This window comes from Lampetra planeri, chromosome 41 (assembly GCF_965212315.1).
Source record: "Lampetra planeri chromosome 41, kcLamPlan1.2.h2, whole genome shotgun sequence".
Lineage (NCBI taxonomy): Eukaryota > Metazoa > Chordata > Hyperoartia > Petromyzontiformes > Petromyzontidae > Lampetra > Lampetra planeri.
The window spans coordinates 9,024,571-9,044,607 of record NC_136147.1 but is presented as its reverse complement, the minus strand read 5'-3'; the positions used below and the strand labels follow the sequence as shown (position 1 = coordinate 9,044,607).

General features: G+C 58.2%; 1 protein-coding gene across 1 annotated transcript; it reads left to right on the top strand.

Annotated features, from left to right (window-relative positions):
• The first annotated feature begins 1,497 nt into the window (after positions 1-1,497).
• Positions 1,498-12,963, top strand: LOC144732177 (uncharacterized protein C4orf54-like). The gene is made up of 2 exons (XM_078613527.1): positions 1,498-6,781; positions 9,226-12,963. The coding sequence occupies exon 1, from the start codon at positions 2,279-2,281 to the stop codon at positions 6,755-6,757; it is 4,479 nt and encodes a 1,492-aa protein (XP_078469653.1). The 5' UTR covers positions 1,498-2,278; the 3' UTR covers positions 6,758-6,781; positions 9,226-12,963.
• The last annotated feature ends 7,074 nt before the right edge of the window (positions 12,964-20,037 follow it).

Here is a 20,037-nt window from a genome sequence, read left to right as displayed (position 1 = left end):
CTATGGGTCTCTGTGTGAGCCCATGTGTCTCTGTGAGTCTATGGGTCTCTGTGTGAGTATATGGGCCTCTGTGTGAGTATATGGGCCTCTGTGTGAGTCTATGGGCCTCTGTGTGAGTCTATGGGTCTCTGTGTGAGTCTATGGATCTCTGTGTGAGTCTATGGGTCTCTGTGTGAGTCTATGGGTCTCTGTGTGAGTCTATGGGTCTCTGTGTGAGACTATGGGTCTCTGTGTGAGCCCATGTGTCTCTGTGAGTATATGGGTCTCTGTGTGAGTCTATGGGTCTCTGTGTGAGTATATGGGCCTCTGTGTGAGTCTATGGGTCTCTGTGTGAGTCTATGGGTCTCTGTGTGAGTCTATGGGTCTCTGTGTGAGTCTATGGGTCTCTGTGTGAGACTATGGGTCTCTGTGTGAGCCCATGTGTCTCTGTGAGTATATGGGTCTCTGTGTGAGTCTATGGGTCTTTGTGTGAGTATATGGGTCTCTGTGTGAGTCTATGGGTCTCTGTGTGAGTATATGGGTCTCTGTGTGAGTTTATGGGTCTCTGTGTGAGTCTATGGGTCTCTGTGTGAGTCTATGGGTCTCTGTGTGAGTCTATGGATCTCTGTGTGAGTCTATGGGTCTTTGTGTGAGTCTATGGGTCTCTGTGTGAGACTATGGGTCTCTGTGTGAGCCCATGTGTCTCTGTGAGTATATGGGTCTCTGTGTGAGTCTATGGGTCTTTGTGTGAGTATATGGGTCTCTGTGTGAGTCTATGGGTCTCTGTGTGAGTATATGGGTCTCTGTGTGAGTTTATGGGTCTCTGTGTGAGTCTATGGGTCTCTGTGTGAGTCTATGGGTCTCTGCGTGAGTCTATGGGTTCCTATGCGAGGCATTGGACACCATCGACTCAATGCACCTGAGAACCCAGACAGTGGCTGACACCCAGATTCGAATCCAGGATCTCAGCAGCGCCGGTTCAAGTGTCCCTACCCACGGCCGTGATGAACCCCCTGAGCCAGCGAGCCGTTCACCATATTTCACTCGCACACGTGGGCATTTATTTAAAGGCACGGCGACGGGGGCTCTGTGCCAATGACCCCCCACCACTGTCCCCCCCCCACCCACCACCCACTGCCCCCCCACCCACCCCCTACTGCCCCCCCCCACCCACGCACCACTGCGCATTCCCGGCTGAGCGTTCCCGCAGCGCTGCCCCGGTCCGCGCAAACATCAGCTGCGGGCTCGCGCCGTTGGGAGGGGGTGGTGGTGGTGATGGTGGTGATGGTGGTGGTGATGGTGGTGATGGTGGTGGCTGCACAGCATTTAGGGGGGGCGCGCGGCGCGGAGGAAGGGGGTGAGTGGGGTGGAGGAGGGGGGGTGAGTGGGGTGGAGGAGGGGGTAGAGTGGAGGTGGAGGAGTCGGGTGCAGGGGGGTGAGTGGGGTGGAGGAAGGAGGTGAGTGGAGGAGGGGGGGGGGGTAGAGAGGGGGTGGAGGAAGGGGGGTGAGTGGGGGTGGAGGGGGGTGAGTGGAGGGGGTGGAGGCGGTATAGAGGGTGGAGTGGCGTGGTTGGGTGTTGGCACACAGAGAGAGGAGGACGGACACCGGGAGATTGACGGCCGCGTTATTTGCGCAGGGGACGTATCTCTGTCTCTTCCTGGCTCTCTCTGGCTCTATCTGGCTCTCTGTCTCTCCCTGGCTCTATCTGGCTCTCTGTCTGTATCGATCTGGCTCTGACTGGCTCTCTGGCTCTATCTGACTCTCTCTATCTGGCTCTCGCTCTCTGTCACTATCTGTCTCTGGCTCTCTTTCACTATCTGTCTCTCTCCCTGACTCTCTCTCTCTGGCTTTCTCTCGCTCTGGCTCTTTCTGTCTCTCTGTCTCTATTTGGCTCTCTTTGGCTCTCTCTGCGTCGCTTCGGCCCTCTACGGTTCCCCACGCGGCCCCGCTCCACCGCCGCTGTCGCAGCCGACGAGGAGTGTGAGGACGAGGAGGTGGAAGAGAGGAGGGGACGAGTGGGAGGAGAGAGACAGCGGAGTCGGCCGAGCAAGAGGGCAGAAGAGGAGGCGGAGAAGCGAGTGAGGAGTAGGGGGTGGAAGGGGGTTAGATGAGTGAGTGAAAGAGGACGTCAGAGGGGGGAACGAAACGAATCGAGGTGGAGGCGATCACTGCGATCGGATGATGAGCAGCGATTGAGCCACTGTTCCAAACGGGGCCCAGATCCGCATCGTCGCGCTTTTGAATCCGCCTCCCGGCAACTCCCTCGCGAGTCGCGACCGACCTCGTCACGACGAGGGCGATGGACGACACTGATGACGAGGTGCGAGACCTGACGGCCAGGTCCTTCCGGAGTCTCTCGTTCCCCTACGAGGCGCTCGAAGACAGCGGCTCCCTCAAGGACAGCACGCCCGCGCCGAGCAGGAACCACGACAACAACGACCACCACGACAACAACAACCACAACAACCACCACGACCACAACAACCACCACGACAACAACAACAACAACCACGACAACAACCAACGCAGCAACTGCAACGAGCACGGCAAAGACGGCGGTAAGCTCAACGATCGTAAAGACAACAACGACGACGAGTCGATACTCAACCGCTGGCCCACGTACGTGGACCTGGGTTGGACAAGCCGCGAAGTCCGACGTTCCACCGCCAATGGGGAGCAGGGGGAGGTGGGGGCAGGGGTGGGGGCTGCGGGGTGTCAGGGCACGGCTAAAGGTGCTTTGAGTGTCGCGGTGCAGCAGCAGCAGGAGGAGGAGGAGGAGGCAGGAGCAGCGCCGAGAGTCGATATTCCCATGACGCCAGGCGGCGAGGCTATAACGAGGGTGTCGGCATCGCGCGCGACACTCACCCAGCGCGCAGCGGCAATGAGCAGCGCGCCCAAGAGGGACGCGGTGCTGGAGACGCTGCTGCTGCAGCAGCTGCAGCAGCACCACCACAAGCACCAGCAGCAGCAGCAGCTGCTGCAACAGCAGCAACAGCAGCAACAGCAACAACATCATGAACAACAGCAACAACAACAGCAGCAGCAACAACATCAACAGCAGCTGCAACAGCAACAACAACATCATGAACAACAGCAACAACAACATCACGAACAACAGCAACAGCAGCAGCAGCAACAACAGCAACAGCAGCAGCAGCAACAACATCAGCAGCAGCAGCAACAACATCAGCAGCAGCACGCAATCACGTTTGGCACTGAGCGCAAAGTGACTTCATATATGTCGGGCATGCACGTGGAGGAGAGCGGAGAGGCCTGCTACTTGAAGCAACTATCACATAGGCAGCAACATCAGCAGATCTACCATCATCATGAGCAGCAGCAGCAACATAATTATCATCAGCAGCAGCAGTATCATCATCAGCAGCAGCAGCACATCTGGCGGCAGACTGAAGGTCAAGTCGAGTTATCCGCCCAGGGAATGTCCGGGCACGCCAAGCAGGCGTCGAGCATCCTCAAGAGCGTCATCTCCAAGAAGATGCAGCTGGAGCAGGAGCTGAAGATGGAGCGCGGGGAGGTGGTGGACACGAGCGTGACGAGCGAGTGCGGCGACCCGCGGGGCCGAGACGAGGCCGCCGCCGCCGCCGCCGCCGGGAGCGCGGAGAGACGCGGGCAGGTCCAGACGCGCGTGTCCGTCCACCCCGACGTGGCGCGGGGTGGCGACGGCCTCGACAAGCGGCAGAAGTCGGTGTCGCAGAAGATTTTCCTGCACAGCGAGAACAGCGCCTTCACGCGACGCGACTCCAGACGGCAGACGATCCGGCTCGACTTCCCGCACGGAGGGGCCAGAATTGTCCAGGACGACGACGACGATAAGAAGAAGAAGATGATGATGATGCTGAAGATGAAGATGATGAAGCTGCCGCAGACGGAGCATGCGAAGCGCGGCTACAGCAGCAGCCTCTCGACCTCCGAAGGAGCCCGCCACGAGCCGGACGATGACGATGGTGCCGACGCCGACGACGACAGCTCGTGCTACCTCGCCGTCTCGACCCCTGCGCACGCGCCGAACTCCTCTTCCTCCGCCGTGGTGATGGTGGTGGAGGGAGACGGGAGGGAGATGAAGACGAAGCACAAGACGCAGGGCCTCGCGCAAGACGCCGCTACGGGCGTCTTCCGGAGCCAGGACGCCAACCTGCTGCTCAAGGTGGGCGACGCGGCGAGGAGCGCCCTCGTGTCGCGCTCTCCCGAGATCAAGATCAGCATCCGCAAGCGCGGCGGGGACACCGGCGCGAACCCGTTCAGCATCGCCAAGCTCCTCACGCCCAACATACCCGGCGGTGGCATCGACGATGGCCATCGCCACCATCACCACCATCACCCGACGACCCACGTCGCCTCCAGCGCGGCGTCCACCGCCAAGCCCACGCCGAGTTTCACCCTCCCGGCGATTTTCAAAATCGAGCCCGTGGACGTGGCGCCATCTCCGGCGAGGCTGGAGGAGAAGGTGAAAGGTCAGGCGCCCATCCACCACGTGCGTGACGTGCGCAAGCTGGTCAAGAGCTCCTACCCCGTGGGGTCGCGCGAGGACCACACCGACTCCAGGTCCACCACCTCGGATCATAGCTCCGGGGGGGCGACGACGGCGGTGGCCGCGGAGGTCAGAGGTCATTCGCGAGGGTGCGATGTCGCGGCCACCAACGTCACCACCTCCTCGTCGTCTTCACGCGGCCTCAAAGCTGTGGCGCCGCTCGTCATCAACTACAAGTCCATCACGCGGCAGGAGCGCGGTGACGACAGCAACGGGGACGCCGCGAAGGAGCGCGCCGCGGACGCGCGGTTCGGAGCCGTGACGACGACGACGGTGACGATGATGGGCGGCGCCCCTCTGGAGGGCCCCGGCGGGCGAGGAGGCGCGGAGGAGAAGGGCGCTCAGCAGCGCTTCGGCCTCAAGGTGGGAGCGGCCGACGAGCTGGCGGGCAGAGGCGGGCCCGCCAAGCCGTCGAGCCAGCTCGCCGTGGAGAAGCTGGAGGCGGCGGTGCGCTCCATGGAGGACCTCTACGTGTACGAGAACCACGAGTGGCGGCGGCGTCACGGGGCCGAGGCGCCGGTGCCCGAGAGCCACGTGCTGTCGCTCATCGCCTGCATGGAAAAGGGCGAGAAGGAGAAACAAGCGCACGCGGACGGGGCCGCGAGGGTCGTCCGCGTGCAACAGCAGCAGCACCAGCAGCACCAACAGCACCAGCAGCACCAGCAGCACCAGCAGCACCAGCAGCAGCAGCACCAGCAGCAGCAGCAGCAGCGCGCGCCGCTCGCCGCTGCCTCCGCGCCGCCTCCATCGCCCCGCCACGTGGCGCTCGGCCCCTCCGCGTGGTCGGCTCAAAAGGTCGCGCACAAATTGCCGCAGATCTTTGGCACGACGCAGACCGTGGCGGCCGCCTTCTCCAAGCGGCAGGAGCAGCAGCAGCAGGGGATGGTGATACGGTCCGTGAGGCCCCCGTGTCCCGCACGTGCGGATGAAGCCGGTGCCACTGCGTTCGCCAAGCAGCAGCAGGAGGAGCAGCAGCAGCAGGAGGAGGAGAGGGAGAGGTCGGCCGTGGCGGCTGCTGAAGTGGGTCACTACCTCACCATCCCCGTCAAGGCGAGCGCCCGAGACGGGAGTGGGGACCGCGTCTCAGGCAAGGAGCCGCAAGCTCTGCTCGATCTGCCTCCCACGGTGCCACCCAGGACTCACAGGGAGGCCAGCAGCCAGCAGCACGCGGCGCAAGTGGACGGCAAATCGCAGCAGCAGCATCAACAGCAGCAGCACAGACACACGCACAGAGCGGTGAATCTGGACGAAAGAGGAAAGCGTCCCGAGGTCGGCAGCGGAAGAACGAGCGCCGCGAGCATCTCGAACATCCACGGCTCGAGCAGCGCCACCGCGAGCAGCGGCCACTTCGCCAAAATCCACACGACGTCCGCTCAGCAAAAGTGTCCTCCATCCCCCCTGATCCTGCAACCCGTGCACCCGGCGCTCGCCTTCTCGGCGGCCTCCGAGCGTGACGAGAGGCGGCTCCCCCCGCCGCCGCTGCTGCTGCGCGCCATCGCCGGCTCCGCGAGCCCCGTGCCGCCCACGGCGTCGCGCCGCCGTCTGCTCGTCGACCCCGAGTCGGGCCAGTGCTACCTCGTGGACGCGCCGCCGCCGCCCGCGCAGCCGCAGCGCAGGACGCTGCTGGACGTGGAGACGCAGCAGTACGTGGAGGTGTCCGTGAGCCCGCAGGCAGCGGGAGTCGGAGGCACCGCGGGGGGCACCGCGGGCGGCGTCTACTCCGTGGCCATGCCGCCCGCGCAGTTTCTGTTCACGGCGACGACGCCCGGCGCCTTGGGGTCACACTTCGTGATGTTTCCCGGGGTCCTGTCCACGCACATCCAGGCCATGCCCGCCGGCTATGAGTACCAACAGCAGTTGCAGCAGCAGTTGCAGTATCAGCAGTTGCAGTATCATAATCAGCAGCAGCGGCAGTACTTTCAGCACCAGGGATCGATCGGCCTCGTTGAGGAACCTCAGAGCTCGCAGGGAAAATGCTTCTTCCAGAGCGGCAAGGAGGAGTCTAGTCCAGCAGTGGATCGGCCCTACTTCCTGCCGTCGGGAAAGGTGCTCGGCCCGGGCAACCAGGGCGTCTTCGCAGTCCCGGGGGGGTCCGGGGGCGACCTGGAGCTGCTCAAGGGGCCGGCAGCGGTCTCCTTCTGCTCGGCCGCGCAGGCGCAAGGGCCTCGCATCGTGGCGCCGCCGTCGTTCGACGGCACCACGATGAGCTTCGTGGTGGAGCACAGGTGAAGAGGGGAGCGGCGGCGTCACGTGGTGAGCTGGCGCACGCACGCACGCAGTCCAGAGGGGGGGGTTGGGGGTCACCCACACGCAGCTACCACCGCCCCCTCCACGCTCACGCCCCCCGCTCGCGAGCCCGAGGGGTTCCGTGTCACCTTGTGCCGCACAGGGACAGCTGCCACTGGGGGTGCGCTTCAAATAATAATAATAATAATAACACGACTGTCATCAGATTGATCTAGAGTGCGATTCCCGCTCATAGCCCCACACCGGAAACTATTTTCTGAACCGGTCATGGGCCTCCCCTCGGTCGACTCAGCCTCAAATGAGTGCTTGGCGCGATGCCAGACGTCGCTAGTCGGGAGGCACAGGCGGCCGGGCGTGGTGTTTGTCCCACCACTCGCTCATGCCCCGCGCCGGCCTTCACGCCAGCTCGCTCGTAGCATTTTGCACCGAACCGTCTGTTAATGAGATACGGGGTGGGGGCCTTTGTCGACTCGTGTTAATGTGACGCTTTGAGTTCGCCGAGCCAGTTAAGCAAAGCTACGCAAATGAAGCGAACATTATTATTATTCTTTGGTTCTTTCGGTAAAGTCACGTAGTTAGAAATAAAATAAAAAATAAAAATAAACAAATCACGACGTTTCGATCGCAACACAAGCGGTCGTCATGAATCATAATATTATTGTTGTTGCTGCTGCTGCTGCAGTAAATGGGTCAGCAATGTAAACGTTAATAAGCTGCATGATTCCCCGTTGAGCCTCTGAGCCGCTGCCCGTGTAAGGTGAGACGGCGGCGACTCTGCGCCAGCCCCTTGGCCTGCAGCCCAACCCGCGGCGAGCCCGGCTGGCGCGACCTCCACCCCACGCGTCTCTCAATTAGCGCGGCAATTATCGGACTAAATGGGCGCAGGGTGGGTGGGATTATCTTGATATCCACCCTGCAGTGGAGCGGTGGCGCAGCGCTTAGCGCATTGCGCTGCGAACCCCGGCGAGGTTTCGTTTAAATTCCCAGCCAAGGCGAACGTCAGTGGCGAGCAAGATGGTGCAGTGGTGACATTCACGTCTCACAACAGCGAGCACCCACGTTCGTTCCCCGATTCGGGCGCCTCTCTGCGTGCGGTTTGCAAGGTCTCCTGTTCCGCAGAACGCGACTGAGTCTGTGAGAGTGTAAGTGGGTGCGATCGCGTCATCTTTGCCTTTTCTCCCCCTGCTCTGCAGAATGCGTGCGAGTGAAAGTTGTGAGTGTGCGTGCGTGTGTGTGGGTGCATCTAGCCTGAGTGGCGAGCGGCAGCTGCTGTTGTTGCTGCTGCTGCTGCGCGTGTCTGTGTGGAGTTTGGTGCGTTCCCTCCCTCCCTGTTCTGCATTGGCCTCCCCCGGGTTACGGGCGCCACGGTGGCTCGGAGATGTTAACAACCTCGCCTGGTATACAGGAGGTCCTGGGTTCTATCCCGACCCTGACGCCTGCTGCTGTATATTTGGAGTTTGCGTGTTCTCCTCGTGGTCGCGTGGATTTTTCTCTGGGTCCTCTGGTTTCTCCTTGTACATTTAGAAACATGCGTTTAGAGTATTGGCTACTATACATTAGCACGTGATAAGCCACTTCGTTGAGTTATCATAGCTCAGTGGGCCTTTACCTGGTAAACAAATAAAAAGGAGTACTCTAGTTTCCTCCAGTAGCCAAAAAAACATGCAATGTACCGTCACTGGCTTTGGCCAAACATCTCAATGTAGCAACAGAGTTTTCAGATTCAGCGAGCTTTTCCTGGGTAAATAAAATATTTAAATCGGTTCTGGGCGGCTCCCCCCCCCCCCGCACAGATGAGCGCGGTGACGTATGGTCATGGCGCCTCCGTGGCGTGCGGAGGAGGCCTTCGTCCAGCAGTGGATTGTCAAGGGGATGTCAACCTTTGCCCCCCCCCTCGCTCTCCCTAAACTATTGCAGGCGGCATGGACGTTTGAGGTCTTGGGGGGACGCGAGTTGCTCCAGAGAGGCTTTGGTAGGAATGGGACCACTGCGTGGAGTAGCCACGTGGCGTCTTACCCCGGAATGCCTCGCCGAGTCTCAAGATTCTCTTTTGCCGGAAGGATGCTGCTCATAGAGCGAGACTAAGGCACCGTGCGGATGCATTACTGCCGTGTGCTGACTGGGCTTTGGTATCCGCGCAGTGCTCACAGCGCAAGGCGATCACGGAGGAAGGCGCCGTTGTTGTTTCAAACCGGGGTCCTACGCGGGCAGACCGATGCTCGCCCCCACGGGCCAATGTGCTGAGTCACCTTGTGGCAAGCAGTGACCGTCTGCCGCGGGAGGTGCCCTTGCATTTGCCTCGAGACGAGACGTAATTCGCTCGTGGCGCGTCGATCGCTCCGAGCCATCGCTGTCGTACAGCCACTGCTGCTTGCTCCGTGTCCCCGCTCGTGGCGCGCAGCTCACCCCGAGTCGCGTGTCCGCCCCGTGCCCTCTGTCGCCCCGTGCAGGAGAGCCGGCGACCTCTGACCCCGGCCGGGGGCCGCCCTGCTGCTGGCGGCAGGGCCCACGGCCTCAACGACGCAGACGCGAAACGCCGTCGCGAAGGTCCGGATGGGATTCGCGTCCCTCTCCCTCGCCTAGGGGGGTGGGGGGGGGGCTGGAACCCACGGCCCATGCGCTACTTCATTTCGTGAGGCCTACGACTCCTAAACAACATTCATCGGTCACCGCAAGCCGCGCCGATCGGGCACTAGACGGGGACATTCGCGACCTGGCAACGAGCGCGTGACTCGCCACGAGTTCTGCTGCCGTCACTGCGAGGGCCTCCCGGGGCGGCGAGAACCGACCGAGCCGCGCGCGGCGCCAACGGGTCGCTCGCTCGCCACGGCCACCGCACGTGGAAGGCCACGGTACCCGGACGCTGGCGTGTCCCGTGACCCATGGCCAACATCGACATGGAGGCGTCATCGTGGCCATAGGCGCTGATGCCACCACCACCACCACCGCCGCACCTCCTCGCTGCCGACTCGCTCTCCCTGCCTCTCCCCTTCCCCGGGTCCCATAGCTGGAGCCACGCAGCCACCACCGCGATTCTGCCCCCGCGAGGGACGTGGGGGGAGGGGGCTGGGGGGCACAGAACGACAATGGAATGTTCTGCACCGCCCTCTCCGACCCACGATGCCTATCACACCTGATATGCACGGTGGTCGCCTTGCCAAGCCCTATCCAAAGCTTAGCCCCGCTTAGTCTCATTAACCCCCCCCCCCCCCCCCACTTTGCGCAAGAGCGCAGAAGCGTGGCCACCACATCTACGCCTCTATATAAGGAATGAAACACGCTGGCTGTCGCCTGATGAAGCTGGTTGCAATTACTGGCGAAACGTCGTACTCAGATTGTAAATGTTGTGGCTTGGCTCTCCAGCACACCGGTGTGCTGTACTAGTATATTACACTATACAATACTATACACTACACTATACACTACACTATACACTACACGCTAGTGCTGTACTAGTGACGAATTGGCCACGTTCTGTTTACGTGACAACCCTTACTAGTTGGCTGTGTCGGGTGGTGGCGGGTTTAACGACACATTTATACATTTACGCAATCTAACCCAACAAAACCTCTATTGTGGATGATATTGATCGCCAAAGCCTCCTCCTACTCCCTGTTCAACTTAGTTCCCCAGGTCTGCTGGTTTTGGGCGCGTGCTGGGTGATGCGGCTCCTTTGCGCGAGTCCACGCGGCGCGGACAGTCGCCTAGCGAACCGAGGACGCCTCGGCAGAGCCTCGAGTCCTCAAGTCGACTCACGAGGCTCGCGACGCGCGCCACGAGCCGAGGGTGAGAGTCGATTGTCCGCGACGCGCACCGGAACGAGACGACGATCACCCATCTGGCGTCGCAACCCAACATTTGCCACGTGGTAGTTTCATTTTTGTTAAATATTATAATTTGTTAACGTGACAAAAATGGGTATCGTTCATTTTCAGAGCTCGAACGTCAACCAAATTGATGAACAAAACGAGGTCTTGGTGGTGGTGGTTTTCTGTGCAGCAAACTGCTGCCAGAGCTGAGACCATCAACCTCGCTCGACTCGAGAATCCCCGTTTTTCATCGCCGTGGCTCCGACGGGGGTGCGAACCCAGGCTGAGGTGGCTTGGATGTTGGGTGTTGGGTGGTGGGGGGCGGTGCCGGCTCGCAAGCCGCGGGCCCTGGGAGTGGACCGCGTCTGGCGAGGTTCACTTCTCCAGAGGCGGCGCGCGGAGCGGTGGCGCGCGGACGACCCGTGCCGGGGCTGTGACACGCGCGTGCGCGCTGGTGTGTGTGTGTGTGTGGTGCTTTTGCCGTGGCTGCCATGGTAAGGGTGAGGATGATGCTTTCACGTGGGGTTTTTTTTTTGCGATGTGATTTCCCCCCCCCCCTCGTTGTTGTGCGAGTTGACTGAAATTTCGCTGCGCGTAGATCCCCACCTCGTTGTGCCCTTGGAGACTCCATGGGGCGAGTGCTGCTAGCGAGCGCCTATTGATGGTGGCGGTGTGACCTGGACCACATCTTGCCAACTTCGTTGTTTCCCCCCAGTGCTAAAGTTGGACACAAAGCACCGGGTGCCTATCTTAGGCTGAGCACGTTCAAATATAATGTGTTGCCTTTGGTTGGGAATTGAACTCAGTCGACCGGGATTGCTAAAGACTATGCCATTGTGCCACGCACACATATGCATAGATACTCACAGACACAACAACAACCGCCATTCGCCACGAATTGGCGGTAACGCTTATGCCAGGCTAGGTGCACCGTTAAGGCCACGTTAAGTGTCGAACGCCCGTTGGTAGGTCACGGGGCAGACCCAGGTGCCACGGGTCGACTGACAGACACACTCATTCATACCCCCACACACACAGCCTCAATGACTCACAATGACGCATGCAGAGACCAACACCATAGCCAGATAACTTCGTCTGTCCATTGCTGTTGTTTACACAGAACACTGGGTACGCATTTAAGGCTAAGTCGATGAGGGGGAGGCCCAGGAACGGTTGAGAAAGTCGACATTGATGTTGACCGTGGACGCCAATCGAACTTGGGCCACCGGGTCCGTAGCGCGGTGCGCTAACCACGAGGCCACCGCTCCTCGCACGTGTACCAAGGCTCGCCCTTACACACACGACGGGCACGATCACTGAACCCTCCAAAAGTTAAACCACAAATGTTTAACTTGCAAAGTTATTGTATTTTCTCATTTGCTATACAGCCAGACAATACGACAAACCACTAACCTTAAACATCCAGTCGTTCATAAAAGTTGAAGGCAGAATAGTACTATAGTAATAGAGCAAGTGCAGAATCACTGAACCTGGAATTGATAGCTTGAAAGCATTTAGCGCGGGGCCCTTGAAAGTGCGGGGCCCGTAGCATGTGCAGCTACTTGTGCTACTGGGATAATCCGGCACTGAGAGGGGGGGGGCAGTGCTGCTGTGCGTTTCCCAATCGAGCAATTCGCGGGCACATTTGTATAAATTTGGCAGGTTTGGACCGTGACGTCGGCACACAATTCACATACTCGTCATCGAATGACGTCAGTCAGATCTTTAACATACGCTGCGATGCAGATGGCCCGTTCGTTCATTTTTTTAAAAAATTTGAAGTTAATAAACCCGCGGCGTTAACCAGGGCGTCCCGTCGGGGTCGAACCGCTCGGCTGCGTGGGCGCGCGGCTTGCGACGTGCGAGGGAGTTATTCTGAGCGCCGGGCAGCGGGACCGGCCAGCCACGGCGAGTGTCACACTCGCAGTGCCGTGACTACGAGTGAGCTCATACAGCAGCAGGCATGCGGCATTCGCTTGACGCGAGTGGCACTTTAAATAAACAGCCGCGTGTCTCGTGGAACGAGCGCCCTAAATACTTGCCGGTTAAACAATGAAATAGCGCGGCGCCTTACTCAAGCCGATTGCGTACAGTGAGCCCTGCGGAGGCGAGTGTGTTGTTGTTGTTGTTTGTTGTGCACCGTGTGCTTGTGTTCGAGCACACCGCGCAAAGGGGTTGCGATTTGTTCAGATTCGCCGGAGGTCGTAGGCTCGGATTGTGATATCTCTACTAAAGCGAATGGGGGCCGCGTTACCGAACAGACGCTATTGAGAGTGAATTGACGTCACGTTAACAAGTCTCTATGAAAGCGAATGGACGAGCGGATCTCTATGGAAGTAAATTTCAATTAAATTTTGTGTTAGATCTGTATGAAGGTGATTGGACGTGGAAGAGTGGCAGTCACTTGGATTTACATATCTCCATTTGTGAGTGAGTGAACTCGTCACCCCAGGTCTCTGTGAGAGCGATCATCGGTCACGTGAATCATCAGCACTCCCTGACAGCCGAGCGGTGACACGGCCCACGGGTAGCGTGTTCGCAGCTTGTGGCAGAAGTTCGTGGTTCGGCCCGGCAGGCCGCCCTGGTTAACGCCGAGGTTGTATTAACCCTCAAAATGCTACGCGCCGTCTGCTTTGTCGTGGATCTTCAAGATCCCGTGAAGTGACGCCAACATGGAGAAGCCGTTGCCCGCCGATGACATTGACCTAATACTTGAAGAAGAAATACCCGCAAATAACTCGAGTGGGATTACGCGCAGCAACCTCGCCTCCGACTGTGACGCTGCTGCCGGCTGTCCGTGAAACGCAGCAGCGCCCTGCTCCGTAATGGCCCTGCGCGAGAGAAACAAATACAGTTCATTCGCGAGAAGTCTGTCACGGCAACGGCATCTGACACGACGTCCACGCGGACGAGCTGCCACCTCCTCCTCCTCCAGCAGCATCGCTGAGCCAGGAGAGAGTCGTGGAGTCGCTGAGCCAGGAGAGAGTCGTGGAGTCGCTGAGCCAGGAGAGAGTCAGGGAGTCGCTGAGCCAGAAGAGAGTCGTGGAGTCGCTGAGCCAGGAGGGAGTCAGGGAGTCGCTGAGCCAGGAGAGAGTCGGGGTGCCTCGCAGGAGGCTCTGGGATGGGGCAGCAGTGAGTGGCTTCCGCTGATGGTTCCAGTGACCGACGTTCGCTCTTATCGAGACTCGGGGTGACGACGACGAGTTCACTCACTCGCAGTGGGGACCTGGGAATCCAAGTGACCGTCAACCTTCATTCGCTTTCAGACAAACCTGTGAGCTCAAGCGCCACCTAGCGACGTTCAGAGATCGGTTGAAGCGACCTCCATGCGTTTGGTCATCACTGGGGGTTTTGGTAAAAGCTTTCATGATCGGTTATCCGTGACAAATGTCAGACGCTGGCAACCGGTCACAGTGCAAAGCGTGTCACTGATGGGCCGCATTGGCACAAACCGCACGGCGGCCTACGTCACCGCGTGGTTCATTTGCTCTCGATTCTCAGTTACCCGGGAGAATTGCGCGGCCCTGCAATCGCTCGCTCACGCCGCTGCTGGCGGAAGGCGCCTCCACTATCGGTCGCTCTCGAGGCTCCTCGCCTCCTCTTCCACGCTGGAGGCGCTGGGCTCACCCGCACATTTTGCTTTCACCGCGTGCGACTTTCCCGTCGACCGGCCCAGGGTCGCTCGCAACCAATCCACACCGCGGCAGCTGCCCTGCACCTCGCAGTCAACGCGCTCATTGCGCCGAAACATTTTATTTTACGTGCGGCGAACCGATAACCGGCTCGCACCGGTTTTTCACTGCGGTGACCGGTAATGCAAAACCACCGTGTTCCAACGACCCCAGCCTGTTAGTTATCGCAAAGGTCAAATGCAGGACGAGGATGGGGGTCACGGCACCACGTGGGGTGTGAACCCATGTTGCCCTTGGTGTCCGTGGCGCCGAGCTGAGCGGTGAGGAGAGAGGAGCGGTGGGTGAGGAATGTGGGTGAGGAATGTGGCAGGTGGTGGGGGCATGTGTAGGACGGGGCCCCGACTCGTGACGGGCAGGGTGAGAGGGTGAGTGAGAGGGGGAGTGGCGGACAACCGAGAATGGAAGCGCCGGGGAACTTTGGGGGGGAGAGGGAGGGGGGGGTCCTTTGAGTTGATGTGCGGTCACCTTGTGAGAGAGTGAGTGGGTGTGTGTGAGAGTGCGTGAGTGTGTGAGAGTGGGTGAGTGTGTGGGGAGCGGTGGTGTAGTGGTTAGCGCGCTGCGATACAAACCCGGCGAGCCGAGTTCGATTCCCGCTCACGGCCAACACCAGTGACGATTATCTGAACCGGTCCCGGGCCTCCCCTAGGTCGACTCAGCCTAAAATGAGTACCTGGGGCGGTGTGTAAACATCACCAGGGAGACAAAGGCGGTCGGGCGTGGTGCTGGCCACCCATCCCCTTGTGTATTGTTCCGGCCTTCATAGGTGCTCGCTAACATCACTTGTCCCTACAGTCTGTTAAGGCTATATGGCGGATATTTGTCTTGTCTTGTGTGTGTGAGTGGGCGAGTGCGTGTGAGAATGTGTGTGTGTGAGTGGCGTGAGAATGGGTGGCTGAGTGTGTGGAGCGTGTGAGACTGAGTGGCTGAGTGAGCGAGTGTGAGACTGAGTGGGTGAGTGAGTGTGAGACTGAGTGGGTGAGTGAGTGATGAGTGAGTGTGAGACTGAGTGATGAGTGAGTGTGAGACTGAGTGAGTGAGCGAGTGTGAGACTGAGTGGGTGAGTCTGCGTGTACTCGTGAAACACCCAAACACAAAGCCATTGTGACCGTCACTGCTCGCCCATTGTACTGTGGATTGTCGCGTGTGACGCCGACTCGAGGGGTCGGCTCGTCAGCCAAACCAAACTACCAATCAGCGTCGTTGTGGAACATGTATCAGTAGCGATCGATGGCTACACAATGCCTGCGCATAGCCGTCAATGCACGTGGCAACACATTTGTGTGTTTACGCATCCCAAGAGCCTCGCGACCCGTGCTCAACCAATGCCGCCTCGTGTACTCGCGGAAGCAGCGCCGCGGGGACTGATGGTGAGACGTCGTCACGACACCGAACTTTGTGTGTTTGTTCATCTTTCTTCTTTGATGCGGAGGGGCGCACGGGCGCAGTGAGTCGTCGTGCACAATGTCGCGGCACGCCGTGTAACCCCCATGGCGTGCCGCTGCACCACCCGGACGGATCTCGCTGCCAGGGTGCTCGTGACGAGCGCTTTGCCGGAGGACGCCACCACCACCGTGATAGTCGCCTGGTGTTTGGGGGGGAGGAGGGATGGGCTTCTCTGTTCGTGGAATCCGGCGGCTTGCAGCGGATGCGTCGACTCGCGAGTCGAGCTGCTGCTCTTCCCCTGGAGGCGCACGCGCGTCCCGACTGTCCACGTGGCCGAGCTGCGGAGTGTGCAGGCGGTGCAGCTGCACGGGGGGGGGGGGGTCACGGGCCGGTGAAGCAACGAGGCAACGAAGTGGGGGGCGGGGATGGGGAATTGGAGTCCGCCTCGGAGCGCCGCTGTTGTGCGGCACAGATTTGATTAAATGCAAATACCGTGACGTCACGGACGTGTTTTCAGGGCACGTTTCATCATTAAACAGCAAAAGCACCGCGCGCGCGGTGACGTCACCAGAGTGCTCCTGAAAGTCGAGGTGACGTCACTAGAGTGCTCCTGAGAGTCGCGGTGACGTCACCAGAGTGCTCCTGAAAGTCGCGGTGACGTCACCGGAGTGCTCTTGATGAAAGTGACGATGTGTCGTCATGGTGATAGTGAAGATGTGTCGTCATGGTGATGGTGATGGTGACGATGTGTCGTCATGGTGATAGTGAGGATGTGTCGTGATGGTGTTAGTGACGATGTGTCGTCATGGTGACGGTGACGATGTGTCGTCATGGTGATGGTGACGATGTGTCGTCATGGTGATAGTGAGGATGTGTCGTCATGGTGACGACGTTGTGAGTGTGTTCAAGGTTTTGCTAATTATTTAATTAAACGCACGTGCGTGCATCCACGTGGCCGTGTCTTGCAACCGTCCGTGGGTCACAATGGGTGACGTCCAATCCCAAGTGTCTCTCTCTCTCCTTGTCCAAACACTCGCGCTCGCTCAACAGCAGTCGCATTGCGACTCGCAGACGGCAGTGAGGCGGTGGTCGCCTCGACCCGAGGTCCATCCATTGGCACGCGCGCCGCCCACTCCCCAGCTCAGACCACATCCTCCCGACGCGGAGTTGCGTTAGGACGGGGATTGGTGCCGTCGCTCCACCACGCACACTGTGAAGTCACAGGCTGAGGGATGGAACGTGTATCGTTCTGCCACGCTCTAGATACACAACCGTTGCACGAACAATCTTAATTTTAGAACTTTCGTGACTGCAGGAATTATTATTTGTTTCTTTCGGTTAAGTCACGTATAAAGATAAAATAATAAATTAAATTAAATAATAGAATACGACGTTTCGATTGCAACACAAGCAATCATCATCAGGTATAATGAAATAGCGACATAAAATCTAACCAGAAAACTATAGACAGACATATTAGCAGACAGATATCACCAAGATACATAGCGAGAGCAACACAGGTAACAGAGAGGGGTGATCGTCTCTGTGTGGTGGCCTTGCTTGTGTTGCAATCGAAACGTCGTATTCTATTATTTAATTTAATTTATTATTTTATCTTTAGACGTGACTTAACCGAAAGAAACAAATAATAATTCCTGCAGTCACGAAAGTTCTAAAATTAAGATTGAACCACTTCTACGGGGAAGTTTTAAGCTTATCTTTTTTTCTCTCTCTCTGGCGACTTGTTTTCTCTGCCTGTGTCCTCTCTTTAGATTGTTCACACTTAAATTCTAACGTTGCACGAACGTTCAAAGAAAGACGCCTTTAACTTTTGCTGTCGACATGGCCGAGCAGTAGCGCATTCGCCGAATGTTGCAGAAATTCACGGTTCGAATCGAGCGGCCGCCCCGATTCATTCACGCGCGCCACCGTCTGGCGATCACGTGACGTCTCTCGCAAGAGCAGCATCGTGGGCCAAATTTGACAAACGTGAAAAAGATTTACCAAACAGATTACTCAATTGTGTTTACACGTAGCTTTGGGGCCGTCCATAAATGACGTCACGCACCTAGGGGGGGGGGGGTCAGACATTTGTGACGATGTGTGACGAGGGGGGGGGGGGTGAGAAATGTGACGTCACATCAAAATGCGCAACTTTAAATAAATATATACAACACGTTCTACTTAATTAAATAGACTTTTTAATAAATGTTTCTCCTACAACATCAGAGTGCAGCGCCACATTAAATACGCACTACAATGACAATAGTTTAAAGCGACTTGAAGCATTTTTTATTTTATAAATGGAAATATGTTTTTGGGGGGGGTGGGGCAGAGCTTTGTGACGTCATATTTGAGGGGGGGTCTGACTTTGTATGACGCTGTGTGACGAGGGGGGGGTCAAAAATCGTCCAAAATCGCGTGACGTCATTTATCGACGGCCCCTTTGTACACAACCCTAACCACTGGCACATCGTGGGATTTGATTTCAGACAGGCACCGCATTCCCTTCCAGGTGCAATGCTGCGAGGCGGCCACAGGGCGGCAGCACACTGCCGTGGTGGCGGTGGTGGTGATGGTGATGGGGAGTGCAGCGGTTAGCGCGCTGCGCTACGAACCTGGCGACACGAGTTCGATTCCTGTTCGCGGCTATCAGTGAGGATTATCTGAACCGGTCCTGGGCCTCCCCTAGGTCGACTCAGCCTCAAATGAGTACCTAGTGCGGTGGGTAAACACATCGCCACTGGGGAGACAAAGGCGGCTGAAGAATTACCCGCAAAATGACTCAATTGGGATCACACAGCAGCAGCATCATCGCCGCCACCTGTGAAAGCTTGGCAGGACCCTCCTGGACGAGTCTTGAGACTCTGGGGTGTTTCTGCGCAAACAAGGATCACACGCAGGAAGACCACGTAGAACCAGACTATAGTAGACTCGTGTGTGTGTGTATATAGCAGAGGTGTGGACTCGAGTCATGTGACTTGGACTCGAGTCAGACTCGAGTCATGAATTTGATGACTTGCGACTCGACTTGGACTTGCATAACAATGACTTTGTCCCACCTATGAGATGTGGACTCGAGTCATGTGACTTGGACTCGAGTCAGACTCGAGTCATGAATTTGATGACTTGCGACTCGACTTGGACTTGCATAACAATGACTTTGTCCCACCTCTGGTATATAGTCACCCTCAGAGACACACACACGCGCTCATAGAGATTACACTCATAGAGACACTCATAGAGACACGACACGAAGTGGCGGTGACGTCACCACGGCGCTTGTGCCAGGCTAGGTGCACTTTGAGGCCACGTGAAGTGTCGAAGGCCCGCTGGCAGGAGGTCACGGAACAGACCCAGGTGCCGTGGGTTGACTGACTGAGATGATTGGCTGATGCACCACCTGTGCTCCCCACTGTGCCGCCCGGCGCTCCGCTCGTTGTTGTGAGGATCGCTCCTCTGCCCTCCGTTGTTGCTGGAGAGCGACTGCCTCCAACTGCCCGGCAGCGTCCTTCACGAGCCTCCTCCACAGAGGCCGATCTTGACACCGCTGGTACCGCTCATTGGCAAGTCCACTCAGCTGCACATTCTTCAGTACGACGTCGGTGCATCTCTCCTGTAGCCCGTGCTGCGCTCGTTTAGCCCCCTCGATCCGGCGAAACAGAAGCTGCTTGGGCATGCGGTGGCTGGGCATGCGGTGGCTGGGCATGCGGTGGCTGGGCATGAAGTGGCTGGGCAGGCGGTGGCTAGGCATGAAGTGACTGGGCATGCGGACTACGTGACCCAGCCAACGCAGCCTTGCCTGCCGGAGGAGCTCACCGATGGGACCGTGCCAAAATCTGTCACCGCCCGCAGGGCTCGACATGCCGTTGTCGATCACGGTGAGTTGTTTGACTTAACTTCACCATGGCTGACCAGTGCAGGCTTAAGAATGCGGGTAGCAGCATCGTTCGTGGCGCAGCGTACTGCCCACTGCGCCTCCCGACACGGTAACTACCACTGTACTGCTAACATTAAACCCGCAGTCGCCATCGTGGCTCGGTTATTGTGAAATATTACAGCACTGGGTGAACACTGTGCTTGTAAAACGAGTCCCATTCACTTGTATAACGCCGCATTGCGCAAGGCGGCAATGGGGCGAGAGTTATCTAACCACGCGGCCGGAGCAGCAGCGGTGAATTCGCGTGGCCTTGACTCAGGGGCTCTGTCACCACCACCACCGTGCCAATCGGAGGTGCGGATCATCATCCTGATGCTGTTGCTGCTGCTGTCGTTGCTGCTGCTGATAATGACATTAATCGAATCATCAATGTCTCATCGAGTCTCAAGAATAGTTTTCAAGAGGGTCTTTCTGCGTTGGGCTGTGTGACGGACAGTG

Excerpts from the sequence above, each read along its gene's own strand:
- LOC144732177 (XM_078613527.1), top strand. The coding sequence starts at position 2,279 with ATGGACGACACTGATGACGAGGTGCGAGACCTGACGGCCAGGTCCTTC.